The following is a 22,138-nucleotide window of genomic DNA, read 5'->3' as shown; positions in this document are numbered from 1 at the left end:
ATACAGTTAGGATTATATTTATATCGATTTCTTACCGTTTTAAGATTTTGAAAAAACTCTCTTACAGTGTGTTTGTTAAAAGCTGTTGATCGAGCGAAGCTCGTTGCTTCAGGTGTTCGTAGAGACAACTCTGGTTGTCTTTTCATAAAACCTTGCAACCAATCAATGCCTGCAATTTTATTTTTGATCCATGATGATGGGCATATCTTATTGTTTTTTAAAGCAAATTCATATGCCAATAATCGCGTTGACCTAGTTGAAAGGCCATAGTTCATTTTTGATGCAATTAGTAAATAACTTGATAAACTTTTTTCATCTTCTGCTGTAAAAACTTGTCTATTGTTGTAGTTAGGCTTGAAAGCTTCATTTGGATTAAGCCTCTTTTTACGACAATATCTTTTTAAAGTCATTCTATCTATGTTAAACTGACGTGCTACAACATTCAGTTGTGTTCCTTCTAAAACTTTATTAACAGCTACTTTCATTGTTTCACTTGGTATAGCAACTTTATTTGTTTTTTTAATTCTATTTCTAACCAATTAAGATCTGTAAAAAAATATATCAATAAAAACATATGTTTTTAATAAATGCTAATATTTAACATAATAATATTATGTTAAATATTTTTTAATTATTATGTTAAATATTATTCTTTTGACATTATAAAATAATAGTATTATTATTACTAGCTTATAACATAAGTAGATTTAAAAAATGAAATGCTAAAAGGTATTGTTTGTTTATATATAGTTTTTTTTTAAATTATAAATACAATTCCATTCGTTTAACTGTATTGCTTATAAACAAAAACATGGGGCACTTCGTCTTCTATGGGGCACTTTGATCCTCCGATCAATGTGCCCCGCATAGTCAAAGATCAATGTACCCCAATAGGTATAGGTAACATATTGATAGCAATATCTACTGTATAAATTGCAGCTAAATAAAAATTATATATTATATTATACACCTAACACTTGCAAATTTTAAAATAAAATTGTTGTTAACCCATACAGACATCTAAATAAAAATATATTTGAATTATAGTACGATTTAAAAAAATCAGTTTTTATGACGAAAAACAATATTTTCTTTATTTTTTTGACGCTGATAACCTTATGAAAAAATATTACGAATAATCAATTAGGGAAGCATAATGGTTAATTAAAATGCAACCTCACTTCTAGTAAGGCAAAAATGAACGAGTAAAAGCCAAAAGATCATACTGCCCCGGCGATCAATGCGCCCCCATCTCCCCTAAAATGTGAGTTTTTGAACGACATTGTTGATCAGCAAGTTTTGTGGCTGCGAGCAATACAAATAATTTTTTTTCGTCGTGGGCGGTGTTTCATTTTTCCAAAATCTCAAATAAACCAGAAGCAGCATCACCAATGACGAAAAGCTTTCTTTTACCTGATTGCAGAACATCCACGATTCCAAATTGGTTTTCTTGTCGTACAAGTAAGGATTGTATTTTACAGCTTTGCAATCACTATTCATGAACGTTGTAAATTCATCGTTGAATTTCATAACGAATTTGAAGTTTCCCAACGTATCTTTAAAAATTTTAAACACATTCAATACTTCTCTTTTACCCACCGTTTGAAACGGAAAATCGTCATAGAGCGATGGGTGCCATTTCAAGTTATCTCTCTCTGCCCATTTATCTGACTATTTGTCTTCGCATATCTCTTTCTGATAAATGTTGTTCTTATTATCTTCAAATATCAATCCGTTCAATCGCAAGTTCGGAATTTTACCGTCCATCGATATTCCTTGTTCAAAAAATCCAATATCTGAGAGGAGCGAACTAAAAGTATGTTTTGATAGCCTTGAAACCACGGCAAAATTAAAAAATTAATGTTAAACTTTATACCACACGAAGTTTTCATATATGACTAATCAGCGGGATTTTAAAAATATTCGTCAAAATTATTTTTCAACGTCACACCCAACGTTCCTAACAAAATGTCTTGCGCGCGAGGCGGAAAGCATGGTAAATAATTCCAATCATTCTTTTTCGGATAAAACAGCTTTTACCAGTTTTTCAAAACGTTTTTGATTTCAGTTTATTTTTCTCGAATCCGCACATCATTTATCGAATAAAAACAATTATACATTGTTTTAATGAATACATTGGTTTAGTTAGGTTTTGTAACTTCCTATCTGAAATTGTGAGCAAAATCACTCCAATACGTCAAATCACTTAAATGCTTTTTTTTTTTTTTTTATCGAATTTTAAGTAATAACCGGTAAAAGCCTCTTTAAACTAAAAAACGATTTTAAAAACAAGCTAAAGGAGTAGGGATAAAAATTCGTTACGATATATTCGAATTAACATCAGTAACAAAAAAATGACCAACATTTGAAACATGAACTGTACAAATTATTTCTGTCACTTTTCGGTTTTGATTTATCTTGATGTTCGACGCGAATCGCAATTAAATATTTAAGTTTACAATGATGATGAGGATCGATGACATCTAAAACTGCGCCATCTTTTGGATTTTCCTTACGCTCGACAAAAAACAAAAAAGGAAGGTTGTGATCTCCCGTTTTCAAACCTTTCGTAGCATAGTCTGGAGAAGTTGTATGAATTGTCATAAATGCTGATATTCGGGTTGTATTGAAAGCCGTAATATTGCTGAATAGGAAAGACTTTAAACACCAATCCTTGCAAATTAGTCGGAATGAAAGCAAAATCCATCACGCGCTTCAATGCCTAAAAACGAGGTTTTTTATTCAGCAGCGAGCTCGTCAATGGAAAATAAAACTGATTCCAAGAATTGATCTGCTTTGCGTTAAATTTATCAGGTTCCGGTTCAGATAATTTGCGTTAAATTTATCAGGTTCCGGTTCAGATAAAATGCGAGGATTGAGACAAAATAAAAAATTATTTTGTCTCAATCCTCGCATTTGAAAATTGATTGTTGCTTTGTTTAACTTTTTGTGCACCTCCAGATTGTAGAAGTTTTTTTCTTTCAAAACGTAACTTTCGTTTTTCAAAAGACTTGCAGATATCCCACCGCAAAAAGCTCCGTTCCAAAAGCTAAACAGCAAATACAAAAATGGAATACGTGGGAAGTTCATGTTCCACCATTATCTTCAATTTAATTGTTCTTTGTCTCCGCAAATTGTTCTACCTCAGTTATTTCGTTCCGTCGTTCAAAAAGGTTCTTTTCAAAAACACGTAATCGTTGTCGGTCCTTTTCAAATTGTCGTCGTTCATCAACTTCATAATGCTATGATAAGACGTTCGGAACGAAAAGACATTCGGAATAAATGTTAAATTTATTCCAAATGTCTTTTCTAAAGGTACACACTTTCATTAACCTTCCATTTGCTTTAACCACCTTTTCAGTGATCCTATCCAATATTACAGATTCATAGTTCAAGCCAGGTCGTGCAAAAAGCTCAAAAGAATTGTATTTATAATAATCCGCGACTTTCTAAGTTCAGGGATTGTTTTCTTTTGTCTTCCACTTTTTCCATCTGCGACATATTGGTTGGAATCATCATGTACTGCAAGTGAATGATGGAATATTTTGATTTTTCAAATGTTTCATCCTACGCTTTTTTTGAAATCAACAAAAGGTAAGGAAAACTCGTTGACGACATTAAAATGATCTTTTGTCGAAGAAGGATCGCAACGAAATTCTTTGCGATCCTTCTTCGACGAAAATATAACAATGCGTAGCTTCGTTAAGCGAATCGTCCAGCACTTCTTCCCACATTATATACATTTTTAATGTCCTATGTTTTTTCTAAATATTGATAAAAAAAATCGAATTTGAAAACCTTTCTTTTAATATTTGTCACTTTGCTTTCATTAGGTTTTGATTCGATTCGTTTTTTTAGCAAATGATAGATTTTAATTAAAACAATGAATGACGAAGAAAGACAAAAATACAAAGAAAATTTGTAAGCGCACACGAAAAAACCCAGATAATAGCAAAACATGACCGATATTCAAAAAGAAAAACAGAAAATATGCTACAGACAATATTACAGAAAAACTTTCACAGAAGAAAAAAAGCGATGAGAGAGCGAAAAAGAACAGAGAACATGAACTCGAGCAGATTTTAAAAAAGGCAAAAAACGACAAGAGAAAGGTTTGAAAAAAGAAATAATAATTTGACAAAAAACGAAATAAAAAAAAGAGAAATAAAAAGATAGAGGAAGAAACGAGAAAAAAAGAGAAAGATTGACAGATGAAGAAAAAGAATAACGTAAGCTTCATAAAATATCAGTTTAAAAAAACAATACAAAATTTGAAAATGTCTTTTTTAAAACTCACGAACTGAAATCAATCGAAATCAAATTCAATAACAACAGAACGTTTAAGTAAAGGCAATCATTTTTTCGTTTTCCTTCTCATCTTTTTTCGATTTACACCTACGCCTTATCTTTCCTCGACAATGCTAGAACGCGCGGAATGCGAAATTTGACATTGCTATTACTTTTTAAATTGTTTGCTGATTTAAGATACGTTTGGACAAGCTTGTATCTGGTTGGTGGATTTTATTTTATTTTTCACGCTACCCTCAGTTATTTTAAAAAAAAAACCGTTTGTTTTCCTCTTTCGTTATGAAAACTATTGCTTTTATGAAAATTTACAGATTTTTCGCAGAATTCTGGGAACTTTCCATTGTTTTACTTGTTTACTTAACATACTGCCCGGTGTTTGATTTGTTTGCTTATAAACTGTCGATTTTTAAAGGGTATAAAAGCTCGTGTAAAATAAAAAAGCTCACTTAAAACAAGGTTCAGAGGAGATCTAACACAGAAGCTCTGCCCAAATTTTCAAGATAGAATATTTACGTGACGCCGAAGGATTCGTGAGCAGTTTTTTCTGTTTTTTACTTTAAATGTTTTCGTCTTTTTTCCGAAATGTGCGCCATTTGGTATTTTAATTTCGTTTTTTCAACGGTTTTCTCGTTTTCGTTTGTTTTTTTTTGTTTTTTTTGCAATCATTGATGTGAATTTTTGCTGTTTTTGCACTTTTTTAATTTTCTTTTGTCTGTTTTCCACGTTACTTGAAAATAAATAATTGCTGCTTCGGAAAGTTTTTTTTTTCAGCTTTGCTCTATTACAAAGAACCATGTATACAGAGTACAAAAAGATATTTTGTCTTCCCACTCCCGATTGGTTGATTGAAGACGTCAGAGGTATGTATGTATGTATGCATGTACACTACGGACAAAAAGTTTGAGGCAGGCTAGGAATATTTAGAAATAAGCAAATAAAAAAACATTTTCAAGTCTTTTTTATACTTTAGTTAATATGTTAACAAAAACTAAATATTATTACACATTTTTAATCAATAATTTCAAATTCTAGCTTGCGTTTTCTAGTTGTACTTGTACCAGTTTAGCCATTCCAGACAATTTTTTTATAATTCAACTAAATATATATAAATTATATCTTTGTATAGACCTTGACTTGACTTAAAAAATGAGGGGTCATTCGGTCTTTAAAGTTAAGTGGATTTTTAATTATTTACTTAGTTTTGGTGTCATATTGACTTTTGAATAACTCTTGAACCGTTATTACATTTGACTTGAAATTTTCCTTATTGATTTACCAACTATAAAAAAATAAATTGCCAAAATATTTTTATTTAATTCTGTCGGGATTGTCCAGAATCGTCTATTTTACAGACTGTGGGTTTTAACTTATTTACTTAGTTTTGGTGTCATATTGACTCTTGAATAACTTTTGAACCATTATTACATTTGACTTCAAATTTTTTATAGTGATCCAACAACTATAAGCAAATAAAATACCACAACTTTTATTTAGGGTGTCTCAAAAAAAAAAAAAAAAAAATTACCTCTCAAGCTTTTCTCATTCTCTAAGGTCTAAATGGGCTAAAAATACCACAGAAAATTTTTTTGTTCCAGTAAAAGTGATATCTGTAAAATTTCATTTTTCAAAAAAAAAACAATTTTTTGGAAAAAAATCATGTATTTTAGAAATTCTCTTAAAAATATAAATTTCCAGTTTAAAAATTTGAATTTATTTGAGTTGTTTCTTGTCAGGTCCTTCTTCAGCTTCTTTCTGTTGTCTCTGGCAACCAGCATGAGGTTCTGTTTCATGTTGTCCGACCTGTAGCCTCCAACAAAGTCCTGGATTAGTTGGATATTCCTTTCAGCGCAGTCATTGACACATTTAATCGACTTCAAAAACCTTTTAAATATATCAAATGTCTGACTGGCATCTCCGCTGATCCACTTCTCCACCTCTTCAACAGGGATTTCACATACCTTGAACAAGATCCAGCTCTGGGAACCTACCAGCTCAGTAAGCTCTGTTGATCTGACAATAACCGGTAGCTTTGGTTTCCCCATATGAAACTGGGTAGGGACATCACACTTGACCAACTTCTCCAGCATTTTCTTCTTTATCTCGTCGTCAATATTATCGTCAGCTAGGGACAGAATAACTAACTGTTCTGTTAAATACCAAGCATACCGTTGCATGCTGGAAAGAAGGGTCTGTCCAAGTTTTGGGTAGAGGTCACTTACGTCAAACGATGACTTAAAGGCAGCCAAGTCATTTGAAGTTGACTTGTCCACCATACAGGATTTTAAGAACCAGGGCTCATAACATACAGAAACAAAGAATGCTGCTATCTTTACCATCTTCTTCTCTTCCTCATTCATCACCTGGGCTACCTTCTCAGTCATCCTCAGGGTCAGCAGGTATAGAGCATCTGCCATGAACCTTTAGAATAAATTATTATTATTATCAAATATGTAAGAAAAACTTGAAAATGTACTTTCCCCTAAACAAAAAAATTATTGATAATATACTATAACTGTACCTGGCTTCATGGCAGGCTCCAGGTTGATAAAAATGAAATCCTGGCACATCTCCACCCAAATAGAAAACAACTAGCTTACAAAGTTTCTTGTAGTCCCCCCTGTTAAATGTCTTTATGGTCAGTGCCCTCTTGCCAAACTCCAGGGCCTCCCTTGCAATGTTGTACAAGGATGATCCAACCTGTAGCTCATTCCAATCAAACCTAATGATCTCCTCAATCTTGTCTACCTCTTCTTTGATGTGTGGCCAGGTTTTCTGCAGTCTTACGTAGAGTGCTCTCCTCGGCCCCTTTGTTTTCTCACCAGTAAAAGCCTCCATAAAATGAGAGATGTGTAGCTCCAACATGTGTCGCCTGCATAGAAACCAGAGTAAAGGAATGTTGAGGATGTTTGTGAGGATGGTAATGGCCCCAAAAAATACTCCAGTGTTGGAAGCAGTGGTGTCACAGCATGTGGCAAAGATCTGATCAACAATATCGTAATATTCTAGGAGATTTAAGATCACATCTGCCTGGTCAATTCCCTTGCAGCTTTCAGCTTCAACTACTCCAAGGAGAATGTCATTTGTGTCGTCAATATCAGGAGATGTAACACTGATTGCAATCCTTTCAACAGTAACAGTTATGTTCAGGTTCTCCTCCATCTCTTTGATCTGTTTGCCGTCAAAATGCTAGACAAGCCTCTTTCCCTTCAAGGTTTCCATTATATCTTGTCTTATCTGGTCTCCTAGTAATTAAAATAACTTTATCACCTACATAATTTAATCTTTATTTATCCTAGTTTTACTTGATCTTCATTATTTTCAATAGCTTTACATTCTACTATTTACTCTTACCTAGATCTTCAATCTTCTTGAATTTCTTTCGATGAACAGAGCTTCTGGAGATGGGCGCATCCTCAAGATTCACGCCTGCTTTATTGCAGATTGCTGCAATGATTGCGGTTTGAGGTCGAATCCCGACCCTGTATCGAGCAGATACTTCATAAGTACAATCCACCAGATCCTCAGAACTGATACTTATCATTATCTACATAATAAACAGCTATGATATTTCTAATCTAATTGAATTCAGTTTGATTAAGTTTACTCAAAATTTGTACAACCAACTTTACATTTTATTAGAATCTTTTATTTACCTTGCCTTTTACTGTAGAATCCAATTTTTTGAGTAATTCATTGACTGAATCTTCATCTGTGGAAATTACAGCTTCTGATTCGGATGCAGAAGAACCAGCATCAGATTCAAAGGAAGCCTCAAGTTCACTTAGAACTAGTTCCCTTATTTTTTTTCTTTTTTCACTTCTGTAATCTTCATATACTTCATTCTCTGCCACCGATCTTGTCTGTTTTTAATAGCTTTTTCAAATTCTTTGTCTACCTCTGTAGTTAGATACATTTTTCTACCTTCTTTTTGATCTAAAAAAAACTGAATGTCCTCTGCCTTGGCCTTCTGAGAACGAAGTCGATCTGATTGGATCTTCTCCTCAAATTTCGCCACAGATATATCGAGGAGTTTGCTGCTCTCCTTAAACTCTTCCTGAATCTTAATGAATCTACCAATGCTCAAATCCCAGTTTAGATCTCTCAGATAGATTATTTTGCAATACTTAATGTGGAACTTCAGAATCTTATCCCTGATTGCACAGAAAAGAAGTTTATTAATTACAGAAATATTGGTTATTTTTTGTTACTTGTATTGGTATTTAATTAATTATTTGTTTGTTTTTTGATTTACTTATTTGTTTATTTACATAATTAAAAACTAGTTTATTTTTTTATCTGACAGCAGCTCCAGAAATGATGAGTTCTCCAAAACCAGCCTTGTTCCACACATCCATTACAAGAGAAGTAACAGATTTATGGTTGGGATCTTTACAGGATCTACCCTTGCAGATAAGATCTTTGCCTGGAAAACTTTGAGGACAAGCTACAAAAGGTTTTATAGATTTAAACTTTAAAGCCTTGGAAGATTTGATGAACTGTATATATCTGAGCACATTTCCAATGCTGGGGAGCTGGTTTGTGGGCAGCTGGTTGATAGGATACTTGAGAAGAAACAGTTGCCTTCTGGGATTAGTCTGTATCTTCCTCTTTTCTCCTTTATTCTTGTCTTTCTTACGAAGACGGTCCACTTTAGAAGTTACTATTAAATATTAAATTATATAACACACTTTAATTTATCTATTTATTCAATCATTAATACTACTATAAAAGGCGGGTTCTGGGACAAAATGATTTTTCATGTTTGTCAAATTTTGATGATCAAAGGGGTGAAAAAGATTTTTTGCTGATTGTCCCATAAAAAAATGTTGATAATGGGTATGAGGTGAAAAAGATTTTTCATGACGTGATAAAACACGCGTAATGAAAAAAAAAAGTTTTCCATTTTTGTAAAGGTGTTGAAATGTTGCGCGAAAAATTTCTTTTTCTTTTTGTCTTTGTTCTTGTTCGTGTTTTTCTTCGAGAATGGATTTGTACATTTCAATTTCGCGCTAACCAAATCCTTTGTTCCTTAAATATTCAATTTGATCAATGAACTTAATGCTTCTGATTTTTCCGTCGTCATTTCGCAAGATTCTCATTTTTATTTAGCCAAGAAAAAATTTTTCACAAAATTAAATTTAAAAAAGAAACGCTTTTGAAAGGTGAATCGGGTCCGAGAAGCAATCCGGATCCGATGGATTCGTAACCTCTTCCGCTTTTGATGTAAAGACCGTCTCTGACTGAGCTTCCTTTGATCCATGGTGTTAAAAATAATCCGTTTCCTCTGTGGGTACCCATTTTAATTCCGTGTCCATTTTTTTTGACGTAAACAACACCCATTCCTGAAATTTTATCGATCACAGTGGAGCCGAGCGAAGAGGCCGCTCCACCTAATAAACCAGTGGCAACCACAGGAGCGGCTCGAGCTGCAAGCATTCCCAATAAAGGTAAATAAGCGCCAATAAATCCTCCTTTTACCTTTGCGTTGTGTTCCACTTGAGTTTTGCTCATTTTTATGGTGACTCCAACTCCTCGATGGAGAGCGTCCACAATTTTTTGATGTTGGCTTTCTGCCACAAGCAAAACGTCGTTTCCGTGGAAATCCTCTCTTGAAATCCGGATGCTAATGGGTTTTCCTTCCATCATTGATTTTTTTGTTTTTTCGATCTGGCCCTGGGACACATTTAATTTGACACTGATATATTTGCTCATTTTTTAAATGCCGGAAAAAAATATTTATTTCACTTCTCGAATGTGATAACGGATCGTGATGTCCTCGCCGCGAAAGTCGATTAGATTGCCGTTTTGATCAACAACGCGTGTGATCATCGTTGAAATTTCAGGTACTTTGACAGGGAGGTAAACCAAATGGGTGGGTCTTTCGATGATCTTAAAGCCAGGACCAACAGAGGGGTAAAAGGAGTAAATGTTATTTAATTGTGAGCCGTTGATGTATGCCGATCCGATGACGTTGTTGACGATTCTGATCGTGTTGACGTTGGTTATTCTGACAATGTCGTCGGACTCGTATTCTGAGTTGGAGTCTAATTGTCTTTTTGTAAAACCCAAAAGAGAGGCGATGCTGTTTTCCACGTTCAGGTGCATAATATAGTTCAATCCAAGTTTGATGGTTGATTTTAAAGTGTTTGAATTGGATCCAATCTTGATGTTTTCTGGGGAGTAGCTGATTTTATTTCTGGTGACGTAGCTTGAGCTCTGAGACGCGTAGTTTTTGATTGTGTTTGAGACGGTCTTTTGCAAATAATTGTTGATGTCGATAATGTCGTAGCTTCCTTCTGGAATGGTGACGTTTTCCCAATTGGCACCGTTGGTCATGCTGTACCGGAAAGAATTGTTTTTGCTGGTGATGTTTGGAAAGCTGTTGTACGTCTCCAGACCGAGAAAAGCCATCTCATATTTTTTTTCTTTTTCAAAAACAATTTTGTCCAAAAATTCTGTTATTATTATGTCGGATGTTCCATCCACATCGATGATTATGCCTGACATTTTTTTTAATGGGTGAAAAAATTTTTTAAATGGCTTCTTTTGGAAAATAAAAATCGTTGAATCCGCTTCGATATTTTCCATTGTATTTTTTTGAAGACAAATCGATAACGGCAAATCCGTGAGGTTCAGACCAGCAGTATTTGCAAAACTTTTTAAATTCTTCTTTTTTCATGTCGCTTGAAACGTGATCTTGATAAATGTAGTTGATGTTTTTATCGTCTTGAGAAAAGAGGCAAATAAAGTTGGCATTTTCTCGAATGGTTTGTCTGGGGATCTTGAAATAATTTTATGCTGGGTAAAAGCAGTCGACGTTGGAGTGTCTTCCTTGAACGTAATATTCTTCACACTTGTTTTGTTTGGCCAATTGCAAACCGTCAAAAATCATTAAATTGTTTTTGGTTTGATCGAGATCTCCAGGTTTAGGCACATCGTCATCCGTTTCGAAAAATTGACACTCAATGCCTACGTCTTCAGAATAATTTTTTGAAAGGTCGTTGATGACGCATTCTGGGTTTAAATTCAATTTTTTTAATTTGTTTTGTCCCTTAAACAAGTCGATGATGTTCTTTTTTGTCAAGTTTTTCTCGAACGAGCTTTTCAGTATTTTGTACTCGGGTTGGAAAAGAGATTTGCCAAAGACCTGTTAGTGGTTATAATCCAACCATCCAGGTTTGAGCAGTAAATTGAGAAGCAAGGTTGTTTTTCCGCAACACGAGTTTCCAAAGATGATTCCTCGAATGCTTCTTGGTAAAAGTTCATTGTTGTTCCTTTTGTTTTTTCCAATATTCCATGACAAATCGGTTACGTCCATTTTTTAATTAAAAAATATTTTTTTAAAAATAAAATGTACTGCATCAAATGCAAAAGAGAAACCGAAACCATTCACATGAGAAACGAGAGGACAAAAAATAATCGAAATATGCTCAAAGGGACTTGCGACTCTTGTGGAACGACCAAATGCATGTTTGTTTCTTCGCATGTGCTCGAGGGATCACCTTTGGAAGCAAAAGGGGGAGACTTGGTCGAATCGATCAACAATTTTTCAAAAAAAATAAAGCTTCCGTGGGCAAAATTTCCAGGAGAAATGCATATTTCAGGAATGAATTTTGCAGGACCTGGCACAAACTTGGACAAAAGGCTCACATCCACCGACATGTACCAAGGGTGGAGCAAACCGGTGGACCGAGTGGACAATGCAGCGTACCACCACGATTTGGCATATAAATATTTAAACGACGTTCAAAGCAGAAATTTGGCAGATCAAATGATGCTTGAAGAAATGAACTCCATTCCAAACCCCACTCAAAAGGAAATAAACGAGAGAAAACTTATCACACCAATCATCAAAGCCAAAGCAATATTCGGATTGGGCGTCTCTGCGAAAAAAAAAATTTTTTTTCAAGTTTGAAATGGACTGATCAGCTTGCAGAGGACCTTCACAAACCGGTGATTCACCATTTTAAAAAAAGAAAAGTGTTTGTGAACGACATTGATGAAATATGGGCTGTCGATTTGGTTGACATGCAATCGTTTTCAAAGTTCAACAAGGGTGTAAAATATTTGCTCATGGTGCTCGACGTGTTTTCAAAGTATGGGTGGATCGTTCCGTTGAAAAGCAAAACGGGACTTGAAGTGGCTGAAGCGTTGAAAAAGATTTTTGGTAAAAGAAAATGTGACAAAATGTGGGTGGACAAAGGAAAAGAATTTTACAACAAGCACGTGAGAGCGCTGGGTGTTCAATTGTATTCTACTGAATACGAGGAAAAAAGCCGTGTCGTCGAGCGATGGAACAGAACGATGAAAGAAAAAATGTTTAAATATTTTTCAGCCAACAACACCAATAAATACATTGACGCTTTGGACGAAATGGTAAAAAATTAAAACTGCACAAAACACTCGTCCATAAAAATGACTCCAATTGAAGCCAGCGAGGAAAAGAATAAAAATATGGTCTGGATGAACCTGAATGGGAAGATGCAAAAAGAAAGACAAGAACCGAAATTTTTAATGGGTAACAAAGTGAGGATCACAAAAAAGAAGACCAATTTTGAAAAAGGGTACACGCCGAGATGGACAGAGGAGGTTTTTACCGTGTCAAAAGTTCAGCGAACGGATCCACCCACGTACAAGGTTACCGACGCCAAAAATATGAAAATAAAATGAGTAAAAACATTTTCTTTTCATATTAAAAAATGCATGCCCCTCACAAGTTTTTTAAAAACGTTTCCTCAGCAGAAAAACACGCCGATTCGAACATGCAAATTTTGAAAATGTATTTGGGACACATGTATGAGAGGATAAAAGAGTTGGAGCGATTCAAAGAGTCTGACCGGACCAAAAATTTGGAAAATTTGGTGGACAGGATCAAAGAGCTTGAAAACCTGGTGGAGACAATCAAAAACTTGCAAAAAAAGACATCGCAAAATATTGTTGTGGCAAAAAAAGATTTGGATCACCCAAACTGTTTTAACATAAACGGTCATCATGAGATTTTTGCTCAGAAAGACATAAAACTTGTTGCTCTTTCTCTCACGACAATATCGTTGTCCGTTGGATTGAGTTTTGACAAAGAAATTGCTGTCGTCACTTTGATGAACAAAATCAGCGATCAATTTAACTTTTTCAAAAACGATGTGATTTTTTCAGAGTCTGTGGATGAAATCATTTTGGATGTGAGCAACAACAGCACCAATGACGTCATAGTCAAAAAAGGCGAAAAGCTTTGCAAAATAAATCACATCGATTCGAATTAAAATAAAATCTGTCTTTGGTAAAAAGATGGAGATAATAAAAAACACTGAAAAAATTTATCCAGTTCTTCCAACGGCGCCACCAGATCACGCTTTTCGACTTCAACATATAGGCGTGATCCAAAAAGAAATGGAGGATGAAAAAGTGAAAAGAATGGATTTGAGCAAAAAGTACCATCGAGTGGCAAAAATTATTCCTTTTTGTGGATGATGGGTTGCAAACGATGTGCATTGGTTTGGGGATCACAGGCATTGCACTTTTGTCGACCGTTGTTGCTACCCCAGTTTCGATTGCGTGCGAGGGGATTACGATTGGAATGGGTGCTTTGTCCATTTTTGGAAACCATCAAAACAAAAAATTGATGCTGAAGGCTGAAAAGCACGAAAAAATAAAGGTTCTTTCCGAGTCGAAATTGAACACAATAAGCGATCACATTTCAAAATCGCTCATGGACGGGTTTGTGAGCGATTCCGAATACGAATAAGTTCGCAGCGAGCTTCAAAAATTTAAAACCATGGCTGAAGAAATCAGAACAAAAACAAAAAGCAGCATTGACGAATTGGTCAAAGAGTCACTAATCCAAAAAGGAAGAGATGAAGCCATTCAAGCATTTAACAACCTTTACAAAAAAGGAAAATGAGCGCAAACGCAAACTCGTTTTTGTTTAAGTTTTTTTTTCTCAGTATTTTAAAAAATGGAGTTCTTTAAAATACAAGACCCAAAAAAAAGAGAGGAGATTGTAAAAAATTACATGGCTAACAGGGAGAGGCTTTACAATGAGAGCCTCAACGCGAACGTTTCAGATGCAAATTATCAGACTGATTTGAACAAGTTTTTCAAGCCGCTGATCGAGAGCATCGAAAAAGTGAAAAACGAGATAAAGAGCATCGCATACAAAGAGGTTGAAAACAGTCCAATGGCTTTGACATACCCAGAAAGCCCTTCTGAAAGTTTAAAAAGTGCTGAAAAAACGTTTGGAAAAATGAATGTTGGAAATATCGCATTGGAATATTTGTCAAAATACGCAGCCAAAAAATTTTCTGCAGACAGAGTTTTTGGAATCCACGCAAAAGAACGCGGAAAAATGTTTATTGGAAACAAAGAAATTTTTATCGATGATAACGACATCATTATTGATGGAGAAAAGTACAATGGGACGATTGGTTTTTGGGAGTTGATCACAAGATCCAGGCCTGATACAACAAAGGTAACAGACGAGGACTTGAAAAATTATGAAATAAACTTTTCGAAACGCATGCAATGGAGAGAGAAGGGAAACCAACCATACCAAAAGCTTCGAGAAACGAAAAGTGGGAAACGATTGTTTCAAAAATTTGGGAAAGAAATTACACAAAAACGAGAGGAACAAAAGATCGTGGAGTGATCATTCTTCGAGCGATCCGAATGCACTTGTGCAACGACTTAGTTTGAGCATCGCCGCTGGACATGCTGGAAATATTGCATCGAGAAACGAGGCGGTTGCCATTTGTGATGAGCTTTTGAGGCAGGGAGAAATCAACAAAGAGGAATACCGTTCAATTAAAAAATACATCGAGTCGTGAAACACGATGGCGAATTAAAAAATATTTTCTCATTTTAAAAAATGCTCATTGTGAACAGCAGAAGATACATAAAAAAGAACGTTGTCGGAGGAGGAGGATTCGTTGACACGTTTAAAAATTTTTTGAGGAAAATGGCAGCTTCAAATGCATCGAGATCGTCTCTTCATTTATTGAGAAAGGCAGCGGCAAGCGAAATTGGAAGAGAGGCCATCACCGCAGCTAAATCTGCATGAAAAGAATTGGCCACTTCAGCCATTTTAACCGCCAAAGACGTAACCATCGATAAAGGAAAAAAAGCGATCGAAAAAGTTTACGCCAAGACAGGGACGGTGAATCCAAACCAATTGGTTAACACGATTGCAAACGAAATGGCAAAGGTTGAGCCGCACACATATATTAATCCAATGGAAGAGCTGCAAAAAAAAATGTTTGGTTCATCCATTCAGCCAAAAAGAAAAATGACGAAAAAGAACGCGACCAGAATCCAAGATCTCGTCAAAATGGGAAGCGGGCTTTTGATTACGTGATTTTTTTTGACGAATCAAAAATGACATAAAAAACTTTTTTTTCTCATTTTAAAAAATGATAAACACCGACAGATTAAGAGTTGATGAAATGCCCGAGTACGACACCGGCATTGAAAAAGTTGATTTTTTCGAGTACCTTCCAACAAACCTCGATTTAAATTCTTCAGGATCGATCGATTTTGAGATTGATTGCCAGTCTGTTTTGACAGTTCCATCTGATGCATACATTCTTGTTGAAGGTGTTCTGAAAAAAAATGACGGAACCGCATATGCAGCAGCAGACCAGATTGCCCTGGTGAACAACGCCATCATGTATTTGTTCAGCGACATCACTTACGACTTGTCAGGACACCAAGTGGAAAGAGTCATGTATCCAGGTCAGGGATCAACCATGCTTGGATTGCTGAAATATCCTTTAGGTTTTCAGCTTGCCGATGGTTTGAAGCAAATGTGGTACAAAGACACTTCAAACGCCACCGGAAACGCTGGATTCATATTCAGGCAAGACCACTTGTTTGCAGACACCACATCAATTGGCGCATTTTCTTTCAGGATCCCTTTAAAGCACATTTTTGGTTTTTGCGAAACATACAACAAAGTCGTTTATGGATTCAGGCACACCATCACTTTCACAAAAAAAGAATACGACGGGGCCATTTATGGAGATGGAACTGTTGTTACAGGAGCGATCGATATTAAAAAATTCCGACTGTTTATGCCAAGACTTAAGCTTGATGTTTTGAAAAAATCCGAATTTTTGAACTTGATAGCAAAGAAAATTTCCGTTCCAGTGGCATATAAGGCAAACAAAGTCGAAAGACAAGCCATTCCAGCTGGTCTCACAGAATTTACCTGGACCCTTGGAAGGATCACGGACAAAAGCGTTCCGAGATATATCGTGTTTGGCCTTCAAACAAACAGAGGTTCAAGTCAAATCGCAAACCCAGCCGTGTTCGATCATTGCGACATCAACAATTTTTTTGTGACCGTCAATGGGATAAAATATCCGAATTACAATTACGACTTGAATTTTGGAGAAAAGAAAATTGTCATGACCCATTCCGACGCGTTCTTGTTTGATGAAAAATATTATGGTACAAACGAGCTTGTTTGCCAATCAGGTTTGTCTCTGCTTGAATACAAAAATTTGTATCCGTTGTTTTTTGTCGACATCGGTAAGGAAAGAGTTGTTTCCGAAACGGCGGAATTGGTTGTCAACATAAAATTCAGAACGGCAGTGCCAGACAGCACCGTTATTTTTGCAGTGATCGTTTCCGACAAACTTATCAAATTTGTTTCAGACGGAACAAACATGAACGCTGTTTATTAGGTCTAAAAATCCGTCATGAGATTCTTGACAAAAAAAAATGATTTAAAAAATTTTCTTCTTTTTAAAAATAAAACATGAGACTCACAAAAAAATATCTGAAAAATTTGCTGACAGAAAATGGTGTGACAAAAACCTCAAATTATTTGCTGACTTTGCTGATGATTGCTGTTGAGAACAATCTGGTCAGTAAAAATTTTCTTTTGGAAGGTGCAAAAGAATGCAGGCAGGTGGGTCGACCGAAAAAAGAAATAAAAACGGAAAGTGCGAAAACGGAAAATTCAAAAAAAACGATCGATCCAAAATACAAGAGGCTTGGTTCGATTCGAAAAAAACCTGTGTCTGTGAAAAAGACCAACAGCGAAACCGGGGAGGTGGTTGAATACGGATCCCTTTACAAAGCGATGAAAAAGACGGGACATGGCTGGAGATACTTGGAGCGTAGAAATGGAAAAGTGGAGGATGGGATCAAGATTGAGATTTTAAATTCTGAAAAGCTCGAAAGCAGAAAAAAAACTCCAAGTCCGAAAAAATGAAAAAAAATCCAAGTCCAAAAAAAAATTTTTCAATTCTCGGAAAAAAAAGAATTGAAAAAATTCTCGGAAAAAAAGAAAAAAATTTTTTTTCTTGGCATAATAAAAATGGAAAACAGAATGCGAAAAATCAGCAAGCCAGAAAAAATTGAATTTGGGTTAAATAATTTTCTTGACAATAAAAAAATGGAAAACAAAACTGTCAAAGAAAAAAAAGTCTCAATGGAAACATTGAAAAGCCAGGCCAGAGACAGAGCGATAAAAGGTTTTTCAAAAATGAAAAGGGAACAGCTCGTTGAGGCTATAAAAACAACAAGACCTGTCATTGGTTCTCATCCTGTAGCTCGTAGACGGACGACTGAGTCGAGACCAATTGTTCCTGCTCCTTGTTCGATTGCTCAAAGCCCAGTTTCGAAACCGGCTATTGCACCGCGTCCTGATCCTCGTTCGATTGCCACTCGTCAAACTGTTCAAAAGCCTGTCATTGCTCAAAAGCCTGTCATCGCTCCGAAGCCATCAACAATCCCACCGAGACCTATCGTTTGGAAACCAGCTCTTCCTCAATAACCAACCCATTTGCAAAATCCTGTCGTTACGACTGTTCAAGAACCGTCACGTTATATCATTGACGCTCCTGTTCCAGATTCAACTCCTGCGATGACTCCAGGAATTTTTTCAAGGTTTACGAAGGCTGTGAAAAATGCTGCCGTAAACAGTTTCAACAGCGTGCTTGAGTTCGATGATCCGTACGTTCCAGAGCCGGTGAAAAAAAAATTAAAAAATACAAAAAGAGAGTTGAAAAAAAGAATCTTGTCTCTCAAATCGCTCGTGTTCAGAAAACCCCAAATTGATTTTCAATTGGTCGATCACGCGCTGAGACAAGTTGCAAAACAGTTTTCGCATCAAGTCAAAGGAAACCAAAAGGATGCTTCTGCCTTTTTAGATTCGGCAAAAGACGGTGCGATAAAAATTTTCCAAGAAAATAAAAACAAAAAAGCGTTCGTTGTTTTGACTTGCAAAATGTCAAGTGTGAGCCTTACGACTGGAGAGGAAGTGTTTCGAACTGTCCCTTTTTCGTCAAAAGCCGGAGTTATTTTGGAGTCGACGGATTTGGGAGAGCTTTACGACACGGCAAAAGAGGAGATTTTAGAAAACATGGACAAGTATAACAAAATGGGCTCGAATTACACCGTGTCCGCCATCTTGAAAATGGACATCAATTTTATTGATTACAAACCCATCGGAGGTCGGTCGTACATTCCTCTCGACGACTTTTTGGCAAGCAAAAAAGCAATCATCAACATGGTAAACAATGACAACGAATGTTTCAAGTGGTGCGTCACAAGGGCGTTGAACATGAAAGAAAAACACGGTGAAAGAATCGACAAAAACTTGATTGAAAAATCGAAAGCGTTGAATTGGGAAGGGATTGATTTTCCGGTCAAGCTCGACCAAATCAAAAAATTTGAAAAAAATAATCCGGAAATCAGCGTCAACGTTTTCATGTGCGAAAATAAATCCATCCAACCATTGCGAATAACCAAGTTTTTTGAACGGAAAAATGAAATCGATTTGCTGCTCATTTCAGACGAAAAAACGAACCATTATTGTCTGATCAAAAATCTAAGTCGACTCATTTCCTCCCAAGCATCCAAAAATAACGTGAGAAAATATTATTGCAGAAACTGTCTGCATGGGATGAAAAGCGAGGAGGATCTTTCAAAACATTCACCCTATTGCAGAGAGCATGGCGCGGTTCGAGTGGATCTTCCTCCAAAAAATTCGTTCATGAAATTTGAGCACATAGAAAGGTCGATGAGGGTCCCATTTGTGGTTTATGCGGATTTTGAGAGTTTTGTCAAACCAATGGACTCGTGCGAACAAAATTCTGACCAGTCGTGCACAAAAAAGTTTCAAAAACACGTTCCGAGTTCCTTTTCCTTTTACATCAAAAGTTTTGACGAAACCGATTACAACAGAGGACCAACAATTTCAATATCGACAATCGAGGCCGACGACATTGCCGAATTTTTCGTCGACAGCTTGGAAAAAACAATATAAAAAAGTCTTTAGAAGGATCGAGAAAAAAAATATGGTTCTCACAAAAGACGACGAAAATAATTTCAAAGCCACGACAGAATGTCACATCTGTGAAGAAAAAATGATCGATACAGAAAAAGTGCGCGACCACTGTCATCTTACTGGAAAATATCGAGGAGCTGCGCACAACGAATGCAATCTGAGATACAAAATTCCATAATTCGTTCCTGTCGTTTTTCACAATTTGTCAGGCTATGACAGCCATTTGTTTATCAAAAAGTTGGGAGGAGAAATAACCTGCATTCCATGCAAAGAGGAAAATACATCAGCTTCTCGAAAAAAATCAAAGTGGAAGAGTACACTGGGAAAGATGAAAAACCGAAAGACAAAAAAATTGAATTAAGATTTATCGACAGTTTTAAATTCCTTTCCTTCCGTTTGGATACTTTGTCCAAAAATTTAAAGCAAGAGCAGTTCAAAAACTTCGCAAAATATTATGAAGGAGAAAAATTCGATTTGCTTCGAAAAAAAGGCGTGTACCCTTACGATTGGATGTACACATTCGGTAAATTTCAAGAAACGCAATTGCCACCAAAAGAAGCGTTTTTCTCAAAACTCAACCACGAGGGAATAAGCGATGAAAATTACGCGCATGCGCAAACGGTTTGGAACGTGTTTCAATACAATACGTTCCGAGATTATCACGATTTGTACAACGTGTAGGACGTTTTGATTCTGGCGGATGTCTTTGAAAATTTTAGAGACATTTGCATAAAACATTACAGGCTAGACCCAGCCTGGTGTTACACGTCTCCCGGGTTGGCTTGGGACGCTTGTTTGAAAATTACAAAAATAATATTGGAATTGTTGAGCGATCCTGATATGATTCGCATGATCCAAAAAGGAACCCGTGGAGGAATCAGCATGATTTCAAACCGACTTGGAAAATCGAACAACAAATACATGGGCGATTCGTACGACCCAAACCAAACGTCTACATTTATCCAATACTTGGACGCCAGCAACTTGTACGGATGGGCAATGTGCAAACCTCTTCCCGTTGGAGGATTCGAATGGATGACAGAAGACAAACTGTCCGATTGGAAATCGATTCTGTGCATTTTGGAAGTTGATTTGGATTATCCGGAAAGCCTTCACGACGAACAAAACGATTACCCTCTGGCTCCTGAGAGAATGAAAATTGAAAAAGTGGAAAAACTCGTTCCAAATTTAAACGACAAAAAGAATTATGTCCTCCACTGCGAAAACCTGAAATTGTATGAACGATTGGGAATGAAAATTTCAAAGGTGCACAGAGGCATAAAATTTGAGCAACGGGATTGGATGAAGCCGTATATTGACCTAAACACCGAATTGAGAACAAAAGCCACCAGCGAAGACGAGAAGGAATTTTTCAAACTGATGAACAATTCGGTGTTTGGAAAAACAATAGAAAACATTGAAAAACGAGTGAACGTGGAACTGGTGACAAAAAAGGAAAAAGCCACTCAATTATCCTCCAAACCCAATTACGATCGACACACGATTTTCGATGAAAACTTGATCGCTGTTCACATGAAAAGAACAAAGCTTTTTTTCAACAAACCGATTTATTTGGGGGCTTCCATCTTGGATTTGAGCAAAACTTTGATGATTGAGTTCCATTACGATTACATCAGAAAAAAATATCCTGGCAAAGCAAAGCTGTTGACGACGGACACGGACTCGCTGGTTTACGAAATAAAAACGGACGATTTTTACAAAGACATTGCTGACGATGTGGAAAGCAAATTCGACACGAGCAATTTTAGCAAAGACCATCCAGCCATTCAAAGCGTTGGGTTCAAAGTTGGATTAAACAAAAAGGTCATCGGCATGTTCAAAGAAGAAGCCGGAGGAAAACAGATTGAAGAGTTTGTCGGTCTCCGGTCAAAATTGTACTCTTACAAAATACATCAACAAAAACAAGAAAAAAAGAACAAAAAATGCAAAGGGATGAAAACATATGTCGTCGACAAATACATCACCCACGACGATTACAAAAAATGTCTCGAAACCAAAAAAGAACAGGTAAACAAAATGAACGTCATCCGATCCCGTTTACACGACATTTACACAGAAGAAATCAACAAAACATCTCTCAGCGCCGCTGACGACAAAAGAATCATCTTGGAAGATGGGATGCACACGTTGGCTTATGGTCATTACAAAATAAGACCTGCTCCTGAAGATCAAAAACCATGTTTCAACTTAATCGATTACGACAATTTTTTCGGTCCAGAACCCGAGACAGATGATTTAAAAAATTAACAAAAAAGGAACAAAAAGTAAGTGCAAAAAATGAGGAAACAAATTAAAAAAAATTAACAAAAAAAATGAACAACAAAACGATCAATCTGGAAGGAATTGTTTTACCGAACGAGGCCTTGACCAATTTTCAATTGCTTGAAGCAGCAAAAAAATTAAAAATAAAAAACTTTCGTGGGGTTTTTGTCAGAGACACATTGCCGAAAAAACCGAGAAGAAAAGAATGCGGCATTGCCAACACGGGGGATTCCAGCACAGAAGGGTTTCATTGGGTGT

The 22,138-nt window shown here is 36.1% G+C and overlaps 3 protein-coding genes across 3 annotated transcripts; 2 read left to right on the top strand and 1 right to left on the bottom strand.

Annotated features, from left to right (window-relative positions):
- Positions 1-531: 531 nt before the first annotated feature.
- On the bottom strand, positions 532-7,467 carry LOC149880673 (uncharacterized). The gene is made up of 5 exons (XM_090067859.1): positions 6,827-7,467; positions 6,190-6,726; positions 2,460-2,644; positions 887-939; positions 532-546 (listed from the first exon to the last, which is right to left on the bottom strand). Exons 1-5 carry the CDS (start codon positions 7,465-7,467, stop codon positions 532-534), a joined length of 1,431 nt encoding a protein of 476 aa, XP_089923985.1.
- Positions 7,468-15,965: 8,498 nt separating this feature from the next.
- LOC149880672 (uncharacterized) lies at positions 15,966-16,985 on the top strand. The gene has a single exon (XM_090067858.1). It carries the CDS (start codon positions 15,966-15,968, stop codon positions 16,983-16,985), a length of 1,020 nt encoding a protein of 339 aa, XP_089923984.1.
- A 3,452-nt stretch (positions 16,986-20,437) lies between these two features.
- On the top strand, positions 20,438-21,865 carry LOC149880671 (uncharacterized). The gene has a single exon (XM_090067857.1). The coding sequence runs from the start codon at positions 20,438-20,440 to the stop codon at positions 21,863-21,865; it is 1,428 nt and encodes a 475-aa protein (XP_089923983.1).
- The last annotated feature ends 273 nt before the right edge of the window (positions 21,866-22,138 follow it).

Source organism: Hydra viridissima, unplaced genomic scaffold, assembly GCF_058129835.1.
Source record: "Hydra viridissima isolate aposymbiotic clone 2 unplaced genomic scaffold, HvirCarnegie_v1 scaffold_12, whole genome shotgun sequence".
NCBI classification, from domain to species: Eukaryota; Metazoa; Cnidaria; class Hydrozoa; order Anthoathecata; family Hydridae; genus Hydra; species Hydra viridissima.
This window is presented reverse-complemented; position numbering and strand designations above follow the sequence as displayed.